The sequence below is a fragment of the Contarinia nasturtii genome, unplaced genomic scaffold (genome assembly GCF_009176525.2).
Source record: "Contarinia nasturtii isolate CC-2019 unplaced genomic scaffold, AAFC_CNas_1.1 Cnas_scaffold_129, whole genome shotgun sequence".
Taxonomy (NCBI): Eukaryota; Metazoa; Arthropoda; class Insecta; order Diptera; family Cecidomyiidae; genus Contarinia; species Contarinia nasturtii.
The window spans coordinates 3,305,530-3,324,654 of NW_022197486.1; the positions used below are offsets into that span (position 1 = coordinate 3,305,530).

At 34.0% G+C, this 19,125-nt stretch overlaps 4 protein-coding genes across 18 annotated transcripts; 1 reads left to right on the forward strand and 3 right to left on the reverse strand.

The window, feature by feature from the left end:
• Positions 1-1,062: 1,062 nt before the first annotated feature.
• Positions 1,063-5,645, forward strand: LOC116345960 (spondin-1-like). Of its 2 annotated transcripts, XM_031775784.1 has the most exons (13): positions 1,063-1,855; positions 1,951-2,066; positions 2,148-2,289; positions 2,555-2,721; positions 2,805-2,917; positions 3,002-3,095; positions 3,177-3,431; positions 3,500-3,674; positions 3,890-4,066; positions 4,359-4,513; positions 4,576-4,644; positions 4,894-5,176; positions 5,257-5,645. In XM_031775784.1, exons 1-13 carry the CDS (start codon positions 1,657-1,659, stop codon positions 5,529-5,531), a joined length of 2,220 nt encoding a protein of 739 aa, XP_031631644.1. In that variant the 5' UTR covers positions 1,063-1,656; the 3' UTR covers positions 5,532-5,645. The 2 variants fall into 2 exon arrangements, with proteins under 2 accessions (XP_031631644.1, XP_031631654.1); XM_031775794.1 differs by lacking the exon at positions 3,890-4,066 and having other exon boundaries at positions 1,065-1,855.
• On the reverse strand, positions 5,570-6,979 carry LOC116345967 (splicing factor YJU2). The gene is made up of 3 exons (XM_031775809.1): positions 6,845-6,979; positions 6,193-6,761; positions 5,570-6,093 (listed from the first exon to the last, which is right to left on the reverse strand). The coding sequence occupies exons 1-3, from the start codon at positions 6,866-6,868 to the stop codon at positions 5,691-5,693; spliced, it is 996 nt and encodes a 331-aa protein (XP_031631669.1). The 5' UTR covers positions 6,869-6,979; the 3' UTR covers positions 5,570-5,690.
• Positions 6,980-8,010: 1,031 nt separating this feature from the next.
• Positions 8,011-16,308, reverse strand: LOC116340120 (myb-like protein Q). Of its 13 annotated transcripts, none has more exons than XM_031766462.1 (5): positions 16,143-16,308; positions 11,098-11,652; positions 10,307-10,623; positions 9,692-10,151; positions 8,011-9,503 (listed from the first exon to the last, which is right to left on the reverse strand). In XM_031766462.1, exons 2-5 carry the CDS (start codon positions 11,212-11,214, stop codon positions 8,610-8,612), a joined length of 1,788 nt encoding a protein of 595 aa, XP_031622322.1. In that variant the 5' UTR covers positions 11,215-11,652; positions 16,143-16,308; the 3' UTR covers positions 8,011-8,609. The 13 variants fall into 13 exon arrangements, with proteins under 13 accessions (XP_031622322.1, XP_031622250.1, XP_031622260.1 ...); XM_031766390.1 differs by having other exon boundaries at positions 11,098-11,657; XM_031766400.1 differs by having other exon boundaries at positions 16,037-16,151.
• Positions 16,309-16,932: 624 nt separating this feature from the next.
• Positions 16,933-18,926, reverse strand: LOC116340173 (acyl carrier protein, mitochondrial). Of its 2 annotated transcripts, none has more exons than XM_031766490.1 (5): positions 18,780-18,926; positions 18,323-18,481; positions 17,975-18,085; positions 17,133-17,220; positions 16,933-17,030 (listed from the first exon to the last, which is right to left on the reverse strand). In XM_031766490.1, the coding sequence occupies exons 2-5, from the start codon at positions 18,476-18,478 to the stop codon at positions 16,939-16,941; spliced, it is 447 nt and encodes a 148-aa protein (XP_031622350.1). In that variant the 5' UTR covers positions 18,479-18,481; positions 18,780-18,926; the 3' UTR covers positions 16,933-16,938. The 2 variants fall into 2 exon arrangements, with proteins under 2 accessions (XP_031622350.1, XP_031622342.1); XM_031766482.1 differs by lacking the exon at positions 17,975-18,085 and adding an exon at positions 17,717-17,869 and having other exon boundaries at positions 18,780-18,921.
• Between the last annotated feature and the right edge of the window lie 199 nt (positions 18,927-19,125).

Below are 19,125 nucleotides of genomic sequence, written 5' to 3' on the forward strand. Positions count from 1 at the left end.
GCATTTTATGAGTGAGATGGATGTTATGCTGTTGCTGCTGCGGCGGTAGTGTTACAATTCGCCGCATACATGATGTATATGCAAGAAACAATAACAGCGACGATCACATATCGTTCAGTTACAATAACAATGAAGGGTCGGCCAATTTTTTTTTCTGAAATGAAATGAATTGGTTTCATTCTCATTCGAAAAACACATTTTTTTTCATTTCAATTGAATGAATGCGTTCACAAATTTCTTTTCGGTTTTAAATTTGAAAATTCATTTGAATTTAACATTTTGTTGTTTGTTCAACTTGAGAGAAAAAAACACATATTTTTTCCCATTGTTAATCTCTGTTAACCTTACTTACTCGGAATTCGCAGAAAAGTTCGTGATTGATAAATATCCTCACGTAAACACTAAATCACATCATTCAATTTCGTTTCCCTCTTTATCCGTTGATTTGATGTGTGTTTTTCAATTTAAAGCAGCTGATTTGAATACCACATTGATTGTAGGTACACATTCACTTATTGTGATAATCCACTTGGACCATCCAATGGAAAAGGGCAAACAGTTTAAAAATGTTTGCATTCAGTTGCGAATTTTATTGAATGCAACTTTGTTTATTATTTTTTTCTCGTTGTTTATAGTGATGAATCGCGACTCAATGTAATGAAATCTTTCAATTGTTATCACTGTGTCCATGACATGACCATGATAATATTCTGTGTGCGTTGTCAGTTTTGTATATTGATAAATGCGACGAAATTTACGTACATACATGCAGCAAAAAAAAAACAAAAACATTGAACTATGGCGTGAACACATCGATCAGTCCGATATTCTCGTTATGTTGCGAAATTGGACGCACATTCGATTGAAAGATTGTTCATGCAAATTCGGTTAGTTCGAATGTATTAAGTTAAGAATTTAAAAATAAAATCGGTTTGTATATGTAAAGAGAATCCGAATCACCATATGAATGGCGTGCGCTGTTATGTGTTCACAGAGAGCGAATCCAGAATGTTGTTATCAAAATTGTAACCTAAAAAAAATTGAATGGGGAAATTGTAATTATAATTTATTTCGGAGATGTGTGCTGCTTAAGCTGATTTGTCCCTATTCTACCCAATTTATCTCTCTCTCACTCACGTCAGCAATATCACATCATTTACTTGAATTATTGTTTTTGTTATACTTGGGGGGATGTAGTAATGAATGTGCAAACGCATGTGATAATTTTCTTCAATTGCGCGCATTGGACACACATTTAATACACAGTAGTTCCACAATATATATTGACGGTGACATACACATTGTGAAGTGAATGTGATTTGATTCGGTTTTCGACACTTGGTTGCAACAATCCACAATAAGCTTTGATCAAAACGAACTATTATAACGAGAGACCGAGAAAACAAAGGTGAAAGAATTCTTATTGTATATTTTAAGTGTTATGTGTGCACATGTAACGTGTTACTTGAACAACAACGAAACCAAAAATCTTTTGCAGCAGCTATTCAAAACGAAAATAACCAAAGCATTATCATTCCGGGAAATCGAATGCGTAAACACGATTTTATTTTTCGCATTACAACACAATTGGATACAGTGATCAGAATTTAGCATATTCAATTTTTGTCATAATAATCAGATGCGAGTGTTTGAGAGATGTTTGCTCGCAAATTTGTTATACTTAATTTAATCGTACATGTGCTTACTGTGATTAGCTATGTTGATGTTGCGCACGCACTACGTTGCAATCGCGAACCAGAAGGTACGGGCGCCAGACGATCACCATCAACTGGTAACTTTCGACTTCGATTTTCCGACGATTCGAATTTATATAAACCAGGTAGACCGTATACGGGTAAGTGGACTGAGTTAAATCACTTCCTTTCAATAGACGATCTATTGAAATAACATTTAAAATTCATTTCTATTTGTTTTTTCGCATCAATTTAGTCTTCCTTGAACGAAGTAGTAATGCTGTTCGAGGTCGAGATCGACCTCAACCGAAATTTACCGCATTTGTTGTAGCCGTTGAAACAAAAAATAGTTTGCCGGGAAAATATGCAGAAGTAAACACATTTTTCCACTCTTTATCTCTCTTGCTTTTTATTCGATGTTAACATTTATTTGCACAAATCTTTTTTCGATAGGAATTTTCGCCAGATAAGCATGGTACATTTAGAATAGAAGCAGGTAATATACTGGGGAAATTGATGTGCGGTAATGTGGTGACACATACAAGTGAAACAGCAAAGAGTGAAATTTATGTGAATTGGACGGCACCGGCACCGGGTTCGTTTAAATACATTTTATTATTGATATTTCGTTCAAATATATTTTATTATTGAAATCGATTTATTGGAAATTGAATGGAACAATGTTGTCAAAGCAACGAATCAAAAAAATTGTGTAGATTCTGAACCTTATTTACCACAATGGAATTCAAGATGGATTCAAGTGCCTACAATTATTTGATTCGTTTCTTTGACAACATTGTTCCATTCAATTTCCAATAAATCGATATCCATAATAAAATGTATTTGAACGAACGAAACAGGCAGTGGTTGTGTTACATTTCGTGCAACAATTATTGAACACCGAGATGTTTGGTACATGGACGATGGTCCGTTGACTAAAGAAATTTGTGAAGATGAACAAGTACAAGACGACATCATTTCAAATGTGCTTGAAGAATGTTGTGCGTGCAGTGAAGCCAAATATGAGGTGGGATTTAAAAAAAAAAATGACAATTAACATATTATCCTTAAAAATGCATGAAATATTCCGTATCCTTATGTCCTTTCTAGCTAACATTCGAAGGATTATGGTCACGTAATACGCACCCAAAAGATTTTCCACAAAATGTGTACACCACGAAGTTTGGTGACATTATTGGTGCAACACATACTGTTGGCAATGGGTACTTTCACTTACCACATCAATTTCTTTTGAACGCAATTACAATTTAAATATGTTCTTTTTTTCTTGTTCATTTCAACTGCAGTTTCTGGGCAAATGGCGTTTTTGCAAGTGAAGGTTTGAAGGAGGTAGCTGAAATGGGTATTACTCGAACAATTGAAAGTGAATTGAAAAATAAGGTTTGATTTGATTTCAAAACCAAATATAATCAATAAAAAAAGGAAAGCGAAAAGAGAATGACAATTTAAAAATTGATTTAGAGCGATAACATTCGTACGATCATCAAAGCACGTGGTTTATCGTATCCAAATATAACCGGTAAAACTTTTGCTGTGTTTCGTGTTGATCGTGAACATCATTTGGTTTCGTTTGTATCGATGATATCACCATCCCCTGATTGGTTTGTTGGAATATCATCATTTGAATTATGCTTACGGGATTGTACGTGGCTCGAGAGTAAAGTTATCGATCTTTATCCATGGGATGCTGGCACTGACAAAGGCACCACATATGATGTAATTTTATGAACAGTTTTTAAAGCACCAAAAATAAAACCGAATTATTGTTTCACTTCATTTCGTAGTCACCTGATCAACCATCAAAACCGCAGGAATATATTCGCCACATAACATCTGAATCGCCAAACAATCCTGAATCGCCATTCTATAGTCCAAACGGTTCCAAAATGAAGCCACTTGCCCGATTGACATTGTTACGGCAACGTTTATACGAGAAAAACTGTACAGCTGATCAATCAGGTGAATAAAGCGCTTCAACTTGTTTTGAGCTTGTAATTTTCACAAACTTTTCATATATGTGTTTTTTTTGTTAGATATCGTTATATGGTTATTATTGAAATGGTTTTTATAGTAAATTCATTACTTTCTTTTTACTATTTTTTTTTTGTGCCGAAATGTATAAAAAAACCATTCATTTCTTTTGTTCTTAACAACTTAAATGTGAGAATGGTTAGCAAGTGATGATTGTCAGGTGGGTGAATATAGTGGTTGGGGCGAATGTACGGGGGCTGTTTGTGGTGGAACTGGTAAACAATATCGACAGCGATATTATAAAAATCCGGATAAAGCAGCCAAATGCCATCGGAAATTGTTTGAAACAAGAGCGTGCCTCATGCCAAACTGCACTTATGGTACTTACAACAATTGCACGATCACCTAAGGACAAAAACAACACTCTGTGATCTCCTTCTTTTGAATTATTCACGTCTCACTTTTTTTCATGAAGTTTTTTTCACTCCTTACTAACTCGATTCTTGTCTTTCTGTTCACACTTTTTCAAACGATAAAAATGGTTCTCATAAATTTGAAGTAGACAAAGAATTCTTTTCTCTCTTTTGTGTCTCTTGATGCTTGAATGACCGTTTTTCGTCATTTTTCCTATTTTGTTGACATATTCTCGAAAAATCGGCCTATTTTTTACAGAAAACGAGGAAAACTCACAGAACGATCCGGACTGCGAAGGCAAGGTTTATTATAGTGATTGGTCAAAATGCGTTCCAGATTGTAAAACGCGTGAAAATATGACTGGAAAAAGAATAAAAACATTGCAGTATGAAAAACAATTTAAATATTGCTTTGTATGTTTGATTTTCAATTGGTCAAAAGAATGTATCGTAATATTCTGCTTAATAATTCACAGACTCGATCACAGGAAGAGAGACAAATAAAGGATGATTGTGATATACCATGGTGTAGTAATCAAAATCAGGTAAACTGGTAGTTTTTCATGGCACATGAACCTTTGTGTAACGTCTCTTTAGTTCTAATTTTGTGTGTGTGTTTGTAACATTATCGTATTACTATAGCCATATACATTATTGTAATCAAATTCGAAAAAAAAAAAAAATAAAGATTTTAAAGGATATCACTTCATTTTGTGTTTTGTCGATGTCTTCATTCTATTTCAAACAAAAAAAATTGACGTTACATCAAATTTGTGTTTTAACTCTTTTTCTAGGATAGAAATAACGAAATTAATCAAACACCCGAATCAACAGATCCAGCAACGACAAATGAACCAGAGCAAAATGAGGATAGCCAAAATAATGATGGCTGCATGATTAATGGGAAGCCGATCATGGACAGATATATGGCCGTTGATCGAACGAAAAATCCTTGTATAGGCACTTGTGGTAGGGGCAAACGAAAAGATACACATGAACCATATGCCATATATAAAGAATGTAAACCATTTACCGAAGAGGTTGATTGTGATACAAATATTCCGTGTATAAATAAAGGTAACCAACATACAATTCAATTTCAGAAAAGATTCGTTTCGAAAAATTATTGGAAGTAATTTGTTTCTTAATTTGCATAGCATTCTGTGCGAATCCACCCGATAAAGACAATTGTGAGCGTGATGAAAATAAAAGAAATCTTATTTTTTATAATGCAACAAATTGTGTGTGTTCGGTTTTTACGACGAATTGCACGAAACAGGAATCAACAAACATATTTGAATCGATTGAAGAATGCAAAGATGCATGCCCTGAAGATCTAACGAATGGCGACTGTAACGGGTTTTACGATCAAAGGCAAAAACAAAATCAAAACAAACCAAGGAACAATTGGAATAGATTTAAACAATATTGAGAAACTCAACTGATTACTTAGTGGAAAACATCGAGTACTTTAAAAACTTGCTTAATTTTATTTTTTGAACAATATTTTTGAATAATAAAGTGATCTAGTTTTATACGAATTGTATTGAACAGCGTTTTAAGTGACAATTGGATCGAATCATACTTAAATTTAGTCAGAGTCATTGCTATCACTGTTACTGTCATATCCGCCGAGTAATGACAACGCATTTGACGTCATTTTCACTGGCTGTGATGAAGAAGATGACAAAACGTTCGAAACCTCTGCACCTTTCGTAATACTAGCACTCTTCTTTGCATCACTCGAGGTAGCTGTTGAAGTGATTGTTGTGGACTTTGGCCTCACTAAATTTGCCAATGAAGACTTTTGATTTATACCTAATCGATTTGTTTGTGGCTTTTTGAATGTTCCCATTGACAGTTGATTTAATTTCTTGTCCTTTTCAATGCTTGGTAGTTTGGAAGTTGTGGCAGCCATATCTTCTACTTCGATAATTACCTCTTCGGCAACACGTTTCATGCCACTTACATTTGATTTTTGGAATTTCACTTGCCTATAAATGAAAAGAAAAAAAAAACATACACCGGTTTAATTTAGTTTCAATATTCTATATCATTTTTACATAAATGTCACGATTTGGAACGGCACTTACTTGATAAACTCTTCGTCTTGTCGCGCTAGACGTTGTTCCATCTCTTCAGGCGTTTCTTGTGGTGCGTACTGCTGAAGCATTTCCTCATAATTCACCTTTAGCTGGCGTTGCTTTAAATCTTTTAATTCTTCCAACGATTCCAGCAATTCAATTTCGTTTCTTGACTGTTGCGTTCGATTCTCTAGTAATTTCATTGGATTGCTGGCCTCTTCTTCTTTCAGTTCGTCCATTTCTTTCTTGGCTTGCTCTTCGGCCAATTTAAGTGCCATAAAATTTCGTGTTGCACCCGCTTCAATTTCATAGTCTGTATTTTGTGGATCGGTTTTGAATGAAATCTCTTGCAAACATCGTGTACATTTTATATAAAATCGATAGATTCGTATGCCCAAGTATGTTTCATGTTCAACATCTTCTTTGCGTGCATTGAATTTTTTTCCTTTATAAATGTATTCACCGCATGTAACACATCGCATATTAAATGGTGCCATCAATCGAACGGTGTATTGACGATTTTTCGCCAATTTCATACGCGGAATTTTCGATGGATCGAAATCCGGTGGATAGTATTTCTGAAAGTAAAAAAAATATTACCAAAACAAATTTTCACATGTCGGTTTTTCAATGCACCAAATAAATATTGATTTTTACTTACGTTTAACACTTTTCGCTCAGACATTGTGGTTTATACTATTTTAAAATTATAAAATTCTGGATCAAACAATACAAATTCTATAAAAACGTTTGCTATTGTAACTCACAATTAGATGAAATGCACTGTGACTTTCGAACCAATAGCAGATGTGTGACGTGTGTCAAATATTTCGATTGAATTCCACCGACGACAGCGCCACTTCAAAAAAAAAAATTCACCGTGCGTTAAAAATAATACGTTTCGACTTTGTTTTTCCAAACGTTTTAGTTAAAACATTAATTTTGAATAAATTCAAGAGTCGTCAGCCACATCGTCAATACACAATATTCATCAATTCTGTATGTAAAATTTGAAATCGTCTGATGTTGTATCATTGTTTTATATAAGATTTTTCGGTGAACCAATAAAGACCTTTATTCATTTGCAAATTTGAACAAAAGTTTGGATTTAACTGAAAGTCTAAAATTCTTATGAATTTACCTTACAACTCGAGAGATCTCTTCGTCCGCTCCATCAACACAAATCAAGAGTTTTCGTATAAACAAATGACATCTCATTAGACAAACGATTACGACAATCATTTACGACAGAAAACGGTCTCTTGAACGGCGAGAAGAATAGCAAAGAAGTAGAATATAAATGCAAGGAATTGTGAAAATAAAACAAAATCTATCGTTAGAATTTACGTGAAAACCATTATTTTCTTTATTTACAGAATAAAGCATGGAACATTAAACCATCCAGCAAAAGTCATGTGCTATAAATATGAATTCCATGTATTCCATAATAATTTTGACTTATAATAAAAAGAGATTTGTTTTTTTTTATTGTTTTCATCATGATCTTCAGTATTTCTTCATATTTTTCATTTTTTTATTCATCAATTTGTAATAAAATACCATCTCATTCTTCTCTCATTTTTTTTTTGTTGTTTTAAATACATTTAATTTTTGTTTCAAAAATATTCTTAAATCTTTTTTTAGGTGTGTGTATTTTCTAAATGTATTTTTCTCCGCTTTTCTTTTATTTTCGTTTTTAAATATATGCATATTTATATATATATTCAAAATGAACTGATCATTTACAGGATTATGAATTTAAAAAAGGGCGATAGAGACGAAGAGAAAAAATTAGCGTGAAAGAAAATTATATGAAATTAAAAGATATTTTATGTACTAAATATGAAAAGAGAAAATAAAAAAAAAGATTAATTAAATTCTCGAATTAAGAATTGTCAAAGTAAAATGTGTGCCGAAATCATCGGGCAAGCAAATGTGTTTTTATGTATATTGTCGACAATTCTAGTCGATTTCGGTTGATTTTTGATTATTTTCTTCTTTTCAGTTAATTTATTTCGTTTATTTTTATTTAACTTCCTCATACGTGTTTTGTTCTTTGTATAATTCATTTAAATATCATTATCATTCGTTTTATTCTTAATATTTTTTGTTAATTTTTTTTTTTGCTATGCTCAGATTGCCTACTAATTTTACCCACATGTGTGTAAAAAATGTGTTTTTTTTTCCTCTTAAAATTGTTGTTTTGTGTTACAGTATGATTTATTCCTTCTGTTGTTGTTTTTAAGTAGATCTAAGCCTAAATGAAATTGTGTGTGTGTGTGTGTGTGTTTGTTTAAATTCTTGCCATTTGTGATTTGCCGAAAACAACAAAACAGGCATAGAAAAACTAAAATAAAATTAGAGAAAAAAAAACGCTCAAATAAAATTAATTAGAGACGAGAATCATCATCAAAAAAAATTAATTATTATTCCATAGCTATATCATTGATTTTGTCTGTGCTCGATGGGTCTTCTTCATCGTTTTCATTTGCTGTCGCATTGATTGCTCCGTGTGCCGTGCTCATGTGCACATTCAATTTTTGAGCGTTTGCAAATAGTTTCAGGCATATTGAACACTGAATACGTCCATCGGCTGTTACAGCGGCCTCGGCAGCTACAGCACCTGTAATTTCATCGACCACAATGCCGGTCGTTTTATCAATATTATCGTTTCCTACTGTTACAGTTGTTGCTGTTGTTGCTGATTGATTATTTGTGTTTGTCGTCGTATTATTGGCAATGGACGAACTATTACTCACACCACCGTGTACCATACGCTGATGCGTTTTCAATGAACTACTAGCGTTATACACTTTATGACATATGTCGCAGGAGAATGGTTGTTCATTTCGATGGATTCGCATGTGCTTCTTTAGGCGATGCTCTGTCTTGAATGTTGACTTATTGCAAACACTGCACGAATACAGGGTTTGTTGTTTACCTGATGCCGTTTGTACGATTTGGCGTATCGGCGCCTGTTGCTGTTGCTGTTGATGCTGATGATGATGATGCTGTTGCTGTTGCTGATGATGATGCTGTTGCTGTTGCTGATGATGATGATGTGCCGCCTGCGATTGTTCTTCAATCGTTTGAATTGTTTGTTGCATTGCAACTAAATCGGCTTCCGTTGCTTCAACATCGCCAACGATCATCTTTTCTGTTTGCAATGGCAAACAATGTTCACATGAACAGAATGGGAACGGATTATCGGATAATGTGCCTGCCGATATTTCGCTATGAATGTACATATGATGACTCAATTGAATCTCGGACGTAAATTGTTTCGATTCGCAGAAATGACACAAGTAGATTGTTGGAACCTGTTCAAATGAGATAGACGAACAGACAGACAGAGAAAGAGAAAGAGAGGGATAGAAAAACAAAATAAAGACCATGAAAATCGCATAATTAGATCATGTTCACTGTGTGTACATTTTTACTGCTATACATACATTGAATTGTGCACAAAACGTGAGATGAATATGTATATGCATGGAAAAAAATTTACCTGCTGATTCAGGGACATCGGTGATAAGGCTGGTGTTTGTACCAATTCAGTGACGATTGGATGTGCTTTTTGAATGTGTTGTTTTAGAAAATCTTCGCTGATAAATTGTTGCTCACAATTGCTGCAGCTAAATATTTTGGTGTCACTTTGTAAAATAATGTATTGCAATTCGCTTGCATCGGTACCGTTGCCATTGTTCATGTCCAATATATTTGAATCGTCGTATATCAGTTGTTTGTTGTCTTGATGATGATTTGCGTTCATTTGAACCATTGTCGTTTGATTTGGTTTCTTGCGCGATTTACTCGGTCGACTTGTTTTCATCTTTTTCGCCGGCCCATTTGACACCGTATGCATGACCGAATTTGCAGTTGACACCGTTGAACCAACCACTGTACTCCCACCTGCCATACTCATCGCAATGTCAACAATATTATTCTCCTTATTGTTCGATTGATCTCTGCAAACACAAAAAATGTGCAATAAAAAGAAAGGAAAAAAGAAAAAGCATCGAGAAAATATTAGTCATCAAATGATAAATTGAGCAAAGTTTTAATTTGCCGAAAAATAAATATGGTACTCAGAGAATGAGAAGAAAAACATATATGCCCTCACCGATGCAACAATTGTGATTCATCAATTATAATATTGCTGTAGGCATCCTCAGCGCTGATTTTAATTTTGGCGCCTTTGACATTGGTCGCTGTTGTGGCACCACTATTTTTTCCATCCAAATCACCGTCATGCGTTGAATTATTGTTGTTGAGCGGTTGTTTTTGATCATTTGGGGAGTATTTTAGGCACTCTTTTAGGTTTTTCTTCAATTTTTCATGAGATTCCAAGTACATCGTACGAAATTCATTGATATCAATCAATTTATCGGCACACGGTGGGCACAACGGCAATTTATGATCGGTCTCCGAGTCATCAACCTAATTTTACATATTCGTTCAAACGAAAGAAATACAAACAGAAAATAAATAACACGAACATTTCAAATCAAATTGCATTTCATAAGAAATTTTGGGGAGAAAATTGTAGTGAATCGCGCGCAAGCATGTACTGCCTATACTCAGTGAGAATGTTGTTGTTATTATTGTTGCTGTTTAAATTGTGTATCGCTGTAGCGAGTACTGTATGCAGTACACACGACATGCAAAATCGCACACGACAACACAAAATTTGATATCGCAGGGAAGTGGCTATGCATGTATACATATTAGTTATATCTATATGGGATTTTGTGTGTGCCACTGCACATTACATAAAAATTCATATATCATTGGGCTAGCTCATTTAACAGGTCACACATTCTCAAAATGACGTCCACGGGCTACGAAGTTGGCGGGAGCGAACAGACTTCAAAAATACACAACAAAATAATAACGAAAAGGATATCGACTCACCTTAACGCCTGTGCAATTCCATATCATTATCGGCAAGTAATGATAATGTTTGTATAGTGTTAATAGTCGGACACCATTGTCCGTGTAGTTTAAACATGCTCTACATGTCGTATTCATTTTTATTTCTCTATATTTCCTATGATAACGATGACGACGACGATGATGGTTGTTGTTGTTTTTTTTTTTTTTTGTTATTTTCGATGCACAATGCCCAACTGTGTTGTGTTTGTTTTTTGGGTCGCGTGCAATAGTCGTTTTCTTTTTGTTTGTAATATCTGGCTTCAGTAAATTTCTCGGTTGGCGCTGTTGTATATTTATTATTTATTTACTTGTCTTGACTTCTACGCCAGTTAAGATAATTTTAAAAACGTTAAAACCTTTATTATACTTTGATACAATTCTTCACTTGTGTGATTGTTTATATGCCCCGTATGTTGCGTCTGAAGTTGCGATTGATTTCAATGTTGTTGCTGGTTTTATTGTTTATTGTTTGGATTGCAACCGATTCTGTCACCACTTCACGCACTCACAATCACCAAATCAAATGGTTTTCCACTGTTCTGCCATAAACATTAAAAGAGAGAAAGAAAATGAAATAAATATTCAATCACTTGATACGAAAACAAATAGCCATCATATTTGATTGCATTTATTGTAGTTTATTATGTTAAAACACACTAATGCCGCGCGCGCAGTAACTCGCGCGATTAGAATCCCCTTTCAGCAATAATTGTTATTAATGAAAAATGTAATTGAACACTAAAAATTCAAGCAGCAAATCAACACACACACGCACGCACAACACACACCGAAATAGGAGCTCAGAGAGAAAAAAATATGTGCGTTTTTTTTTCTTTTGCTTTTGAGAATACACAAACAAAATGTTGTTGCTGTTGTTGTTTTACAAAGATTTTGGCGTTTTAAATTCAACACTAAAAATACTACACTCTGTCGTGTACACAAGAGAGAGAGAAATAAAAAGAGAGAGTGTGTGTGTGCGTACGTGTAAGAGAGAAAATAAAAAGTGTAAATATTGGCTGAAAGAGCAACAAATGAAATGAATGTACAGTGAAATGGATGAGTAAAAAAACACTAAATAAATTGTCGAACAATATAAACGCAACACAGAAAATAAAATCCGAAAAGAAAACGGTATGTGAACGACAACGAAAAATACAAAAACAAAATTTCTCAATACAGTGTTTCAGTTAGTTTTCTTTCAAATGAAAGTTGTTATTTTATTTTTCTCGATTTGATTTTCCAAGAGAGCATTTATTAACAAGAAAACCACTCCACACGAATAATTTAGCTCTTGATTTTATTTTTATTTTTCTTTACTTGCTGCAATTGAGTGTATTATTTTCTTTCACTGTATTTTTTTCGAACATTTTTTTTCGTTCATATGTACTGTAATGAGAGAGATATGTGCATAGTTTCTTCACTTATTTATTGTTACTCTTATACTGTTATTACGGATTTTTGTGTAATGCTCTTTCTGTCGTTGTCGAAAGCGCGCTTCGTATGCCCCCGTCTTTTTCTATTCTTCGATAAATTTTCTCGCGCTCTCTTTCTCCTCTCTCTCTCTCTATTTAACTACACATACACACTCTGCATTTGATATAGTTCAAATGAAGTAGAAAAAAAACAAATTCAGTTCTTCTTCTTCTTCTCTATTTGTGCAAAACAATGTATGTATTACTTTTATTCGCTTGTCTAAACATTCATTCAAATTAGAATTTCTCGATTGCTGCAAACATACAAGCTTGCTACTAGTTCGCCGCGCACAAAATTACACCACAAAAAATGTGTATCAATTGTACACAATCCACGCACATATACACACGAACATACAACCATGCAACTCGATGAATTTCACTAATATTTCGTATATATATATGTGTTGTTGTTGTTGTCGCTTTTTTTCTTCTTATTTTAGTATTATTATTATTTTCTTGTGTGTTCCCTCTACTTTTATCTCTTTCTCTCCATTCGAACATTTATTTTATTCTCTCTTCTTCTTTCTCCTGCTTCTTTTTTATATTTTCATTTGCTTCGTTTGCTCGTTTCGTTTGAATCCGTTTTATTTCACGGCACTCGTATGGTATACACGCAAATTGATCGAAAGAGAGAGAGAGAGAGAGAGAAAGAGAGCGAAAAAAAAAACAAAAAAAGACGCACAGTACCCCCGCATTACATGTTCGCATATAAAATGATGACGCTCATACAAGCAACTCTCTCAACGTATTCGACACAAAACACGAAACTATAGAGAAAAACAGGCACCGAGAAATACAAACACATACATCTACACGCACACATATTACGAATGCACACAAAACACACAAGAATGTTCCGAATGTTTATGCACACATCTACAGATACGAAACGGAAAAGAGAAACAGAGATACCGAAGCAGCCGAAATCATCGCAGTCACACACTTTGCTGCTATGTAGAATAGAAGTTAAAAAAAGAAAGACGAAGACGATCAAAATGAAGATGAAAAAAGTAAAACACATACGAATTGACTGAAAACATATTATACACTATACACGGCGATTTGCACGATTTGATCGTGCTCGTATCAAGACAGTGCCGAATGTGAAAATATTGTTCGAGCATTGGTTTGAGCGAGAGGCAATTCTGAAATAACGACAGTATATATCAACAATTCGTTTCATGGCTGTTTCGCGCGCGTTCGTTGCCGTCATTGTTGTTGTGCGCACGAGAGATATCGAGAAATTAACTTGAAAAAGAAAGAAAACATGAATTGTCTATGCATACAATGAGCAATGAGCAATGAAACACAAAGTAATAAATGACGATGACAACGACGACGACAACAACAACAACGGAGACAGCACTCGGTTGAACAATACACAACGTACACTTACATTGTATAGCAACAACAGAAATCGAAGTGAATAAAAAAAAATCCAAAAACGTTTCAAACAAAAACACAACAACACTCACGACAATGGGTGAACATTTGTTGTGTGAGATGTTGTTGGTGCTTTTTTTTTATCGTTGTCGTCGTCGTCGTTCACTTCTCAACAGCATATTGAATACAGTCGTAAAATGCAAAGAACTTATCGTACGTGGAGAATATTTTATCGTCGTTGCGCGCTATTATTCAATGCAAGAGAAGCGCTGCCAAAGCGTGGATAAAAACCACAACAACAACAAACTTAAAATGTTGGCCGCTTAATTCTCATTCCAATATTCAGCAGTCAAATGCAGTTTCACATAGAACTTCACTGTTGAATAAGTGCTAGCGCTATAAGTGCAACACATAAAAAACAACGACGAATTCAATTCAAATAAACATTTTTTCCACTTGCACTAGCATCTATACAAAGCCACACACACACATTCGCACGCACACATACAACAATGAGAGCCAAGCCGAAAATAAATGCTTAACAAAAAATAAGAAGAGAAAAAAAAAATACGATCACGCTCTTACACATTCACAAAAACAAGGCGAAAAGTTTCAGTCAATGCTATGTATGATCCGTGACAACGAGAATTGAACTTTGTGTTGTTGAAAAGTACAGTACACACGAGCTTCGGACAAGCAATAAAAAAAACGTACACTAGGAGAAAAATTTGCTTCGGCTTGTCAAATCGACACAAATACATGCACACACTTGAATCGGCGCGCAATGAGTGAATATGTCGACAACAACAAAATTCGAACACGTATAAGACATCACAGCAAAAAAAAAAAGATATATATATATTATATTATATATGACCGAATTGAAACTCTTTTCTGAATCTAAATGAGAGAAATAAAAAGAAAATGCAATTCAAAGAGAATCTTTAAAGCCTAAAAGCATTGACACATTTACGAGATTCGATTTAAAACCGAAATACCAACTATGTACTGAATGAGAAAACAGTGCGCGTTTACATATTTGACACGACCAATTGAAAGCAAAGAAGGTAAACGCGCTTTTCCCCCAATATTTTTTTATGAATGGCCATTAAAAATGCATGATCCAACCGAGAATTTGGAGCATAGCATTTTTCGTCGTTTATAATTTTATGATTGGTTGTTGTTGTCGTTGTCAATTGCATGTTTATTATTCCGGCTTTAAAGATTTCTTTTTCCCTAAGTATTTATCGCCTGTATGTCCACCAATACCAATCGACGATCACTTACATATTTTTATTTAATACACGCACAAATACACCACCACAAAATATCTATATAGTTCTTCTATTCACTTCATCACTTTTCAACTCTCTCGGATGAGACAAAAAAAAAATTAGTGCAAAATTCATCTATTCATCTTTATTCATACACGCACGCACACACCAAGCTATTTTCTCGCCTATATATATATATTTTCGGTGCTGTTTTTTTTTCTTCACTCAGCGACTGCTAATGCTGCTGTTGCTTCTTCTCCTTCTTCTTCTTTTTCGTTTTACATTCGTTGCTGTGCACTGTTTTTGTGCTGTGGTAGCCCTGCTTCGTTAGTACGTTTCGTTTGCTGTGCAACACATTTATACGCTGAACTTATATTTTGAGCGAAGTGGTTGATGAGTTTCAGTTTAGGTCATCACGTTCAACTACTTTCTATTTGAATGTGTGTTACACAGACACACACACATACTGCACCACCATCACCACCACCACAGAAAATCGACAGCTCAACCAACTATACGACGACTCACATTCAACACTCGATTTTCGAACAATTCAGCCAATGCGAACCGTTTTTTTTTTTAATATTCGTTTGTTTTATTTGAAATGGTAAAGCGAAAGAAAAAAATAATTTTTATTTGACTCGTGTACACACTAAAAATTCAATTCAAAATTATGATATCAAACAAATCTTTCTTTTCGAAAATTTCAATTACTTTTTTCTTCGTCGTTTCGGCCAAACATTTATAAATCAATGGAATTTTTTTTTCTCGACAATTTTTCTTTACCGTTTTATTATTTGCTTTTTCCAGCCCTCTCTCTCTTTCTTTCTATCCCTCTATGTATATGTGTACCGCAGTTTTTTTTTTGGTTAACTGTGTGATTATGACTTACATATATTTCGATTTGTTTCTCTATGTGTTTTGAGAGAAAATATAGAGAATATGTCTGCGCTCGCAAAATATAGCGTAAAATCGAACAAATAGTAGAAAGAAATGACTATTGCCAACCGAGCGAGATGGAAAAAGCGGTCGATGGAATGAGAACAAGATAACTGAGCAAACATCAAAAATAAAAAAGAAGAGGTAACAAATGTTCAATGCAAAATGCGTTTATTGCCGATTGCCGCTGTCGATTGAACGCACTCATTCTCATCATATTCACTTCGTTGGCATTCTCTGACAAACTCACTGCCTGTGAGTTACTAGATTTGAACTGAAAAATTTCTTTTTATCTCTCTCACACACACGCACACGATCATCGAATTGTGTTTTTATTTTGTTTTGATTCATCGATAACGAGTCTCATTACGTCGAGTTTATGCTTTCGCATTTGACTTCTTTTTTTTTGTCAAATTGCATAATTGCGCTATTGAAATGTGCAACCATCGCTCATATCTTCGTCTTGGTCGCACTTATTCAATTCAATAACTGACGGTTTTGTTGTAATGTTTTTTTATTATTAATTTTTTTTCGTTCCTACAGATATCTTTTTTTCGGTTTTATGTATTTTAAAACAAATTTGAATTGCATCCAATTATTCGAATGAAATTAAAGCATTCGCAGCAAAAAAAAAATCTCCGATATTATTTCACTTTGTACGGCTGGTGAATCGTGTGTGGTGTTTTGCGTTTAACGACTTTTTGGTTCACTTGGTTTTCTTTTGTCTAGGATGTTTTTTTTTCTTCATTTTATTCGTAAATATCTTCTTTGTCAGCGATGTACTGAATGATGTCACATGGTCGGAACAATCGTTCCGCATCTGAATCGGGAATTTCAAAACCTGCATTGCGAAAATTGAATAACATTTTGAATTATATTTTTTATGACTTACTTTTGAGCAGAAATAAATATGATTTTTAATTGAATTATATTCACAACTCACCAAATTCGTCTTCCATGGCCATGATTACTTCGACGTGGTCCAGAGAATCCAAGCCCAAGTCATTTATGAAATGTGATTCTGGTGTCAGCTAAATGGCAGAACGAATATTTCAACGATTAGATTTTTTTTTTCGATTTGAGTGCAACCCTAGGGTCACATAAAAATGTGCCAGAGTATCGTTTTGTCACAAACGAAAAATTGATAAGAAAATGAAGTGGCCGCTTTGAAGCGCATTTACAATCGTTAATAGTTTCCTTTTCTTTTAAAATGCATATTTTGTCAATTGAAAATTTGGTAGATTTTTTTGTATCTTATTTTCAATTTTGTAAAATGTGTTTCTTTGATCTCACACTGAGCGATTGTAAATGTGCTCCAATTGCAATAAAAAAAACGCCGCTGGCAATTTTCCCTTCATTGCGTTAAAAAAACCGAATGCTTGAATTCGATTCTTCTGTTTTTTTTTTGGGAGCAAATCCAGCCGGCATTATTAAAAAAACAGAACTGTGACAATTCTACCGCCCGTTCATCATTAATTTTCTCGAAAAAAAAAGAGATGCGAATGAAAAATAGAAAATAGCTAATACCTTTGATGCGTCAATTTTATCGTACAAATTGAGCACTAATAAGACGCGTTCTTGAATTAATTTTAATGTAAGTGGTTGTTTGGCTGAATAATGTCTAGTGGTGGTCACATTTGAATTCATCGACTTCGATTTTGATTGCCAGCAACGGATTTTCTATTATCGTATACATAATACACATACGCGCACAGCCGGAATATCGAAATGAAAAAAAAAGAGAAAAAAAGAGAGCACATTAAAAAAATGAATTGATTTGTATACCTTTTCGGCAACGATTTTATCGTAGCTTTTCACAACTTGTAGAACTTTTTCTTCGATTTCTTTTTTGGTAAGTTTTTTTGTGGAGTAAGTGTTCGATAGCACTTTCATTACCTGATTATGAATCAAAAGTTTTACCAATAAAATAAACTACGCAATTTTAATTTGTAAATAAAGCAATAAATGAGGTTAAGTTATAACATGAAATGATTTCTGCTTTTGATGGATACTTCGGTCTTTCTTTTAAAATGAAACATCCATTTCATTATGGTAATAGTAGCCAGTTGGCTCTTTTGTATTCAGATTTACCGAAAAAAAATGATATTCGATAATAGAGGCCATGAAATTTACCTGAACGGATTTGACTAGCGATGGAGCGATTAGGCCAGTCGATGACAATCCATGGTGCATACATCTATGTTGGAAAATGTTGCGTGGTCCGGCCACTCGTGCAACCATAACACTCTGATTGACAACACACCGCAAACCTTGTACCAGGCGTGACATTGCCTGAAAAACAATAAAAAAAAACAAATTATTAATGAAAACGTGCCAACAAATAAATATTAGGTCCGATTGAAAATGGGACGTGGACGAATCCAAATGGTTCAAAAAAAGGCCAAAAAATAGACTCGAGTCTATTTGCTCAATACAAAGGCACGATACATCAAGAGCTACAGATAATGTGAGCAGCACACTGAACCAATAGATTTTCCTCCACATTTGATCACATTTTTTTCCACATTGCATACAAAATGATCAAAACATTAATGGCACTGTGATTGAAACAAATGCAAAAAACACTTACGTTCAATTTGTTTAGAATAACAATTGTTAAAAAAAGGAAATTTTTTGAACTTTTCAATATGACTCAAGTCAGAAATGCCAAAGAATTATATATAACCCTCTTTTCTTTTGCTAACTTAGAATTATATTTTTGGTTGCATAATGATGGATAGAAAGAGAGAGACATTTGACATTTCACACATACACACTTACACATTTCGAAAAATGTGGTTAATGTGTTAATGAACGAAAGGCGGTGTTGTAGTTTCAAATACACAATAAAATTTGTGAAAAGTTCAATTGGAAATTGAATTGTTTCAATGAAATATTTTGCGTAAATGTAATTGAAAAATAAAAATTCATTATGC

Excerpts from the sequence above, each read along its gene's own strand:
- LOC116340120 (XM_031766462.1), bottom strand. The coding sequence starts at position 11,214 with ATGAATACGACATGTAGAGCATGTTTAAACTACACGGACAATGGTGTC. Across the intron at positions 10,624-11,097 it reads GGAATTGCACAGGCGTTAAG|GTTGATGACTCGGAGACCGA; the intron begins GTGAGTCGATAT and ends ATGTAAAATTAG. Across the intron at positions 10,152-10,306 it reads GAATCACAATTGTTGCATCG|AGATCAATCGAACAATAAGG; the intron begins GTGAGGGCATAT and ends TTGTGTTTGCAG.
- LOC116345960 (XM_031775784.1), top strand. The coding sequence starts at position 1,657 with ATGTTTGCTCGCAAATTTGTTATACTTAATTTAATCGTACATGTGCTT. Across the intron at positions 2,918-3,001 it reads ACACATACTGTTGGCAATGG|TTTCTGGGCAAATGGCGTTT; the intron begins GTACTTTCACTT and ends TTTCAACTGCAG. Across the intron at positions 4,514-4,575 it reads AACAATTTAAATATTGCTTT|ACTCGATCACAGGAAGAGAG; the intron begins GTATGTTTGATT and ends AATAATTCACAG.
- LOC116340173 (XM_031766482.1), bottom strand. The coding sequence starts at position 18,478 with ATGTCACGCCTGGTACAAGGTTTGCGGTGTGTTGTCAATCAGAGTGTT. Across the intron at positions 17,870-18,322 it reads CGCTAGTCAAATCCGTTCAG|AAAATCCGTTGCTGGCAATC; the intron begins GTAAATTTCATG and ends ATACGATAATAG. Across the intron at positions 17,031-17,132 it reads GGCCATGGAAGACGAATTTG|GTTTTGAAATTCCCGATTCA; the intron begins GTGAGTTGTGAA and ends TTCGCAATGCAG.
- LOC116345967 (XM_031775809.1), bottom strand. The coding sequence starts at position 6,868 with ATGTCTGAGCGAAAAGTGTTAAAC. Across the intron at positions 6,762-6,844 it reads CTGAGCGAAAAGTGTTAAAC|AAATACTATCCACCGGATTT; the intron begins GTAAGTAAAAAT and ends TTTTACTTTCAG. Across the intron at positions 6,094-6,192 it reads CAAGACGAAGAGTTTATCAA|GCAAGTGAAATTCCAAAAAT; the intron begins GTAAGTGCCGTT and ends TTTCATTTATAG.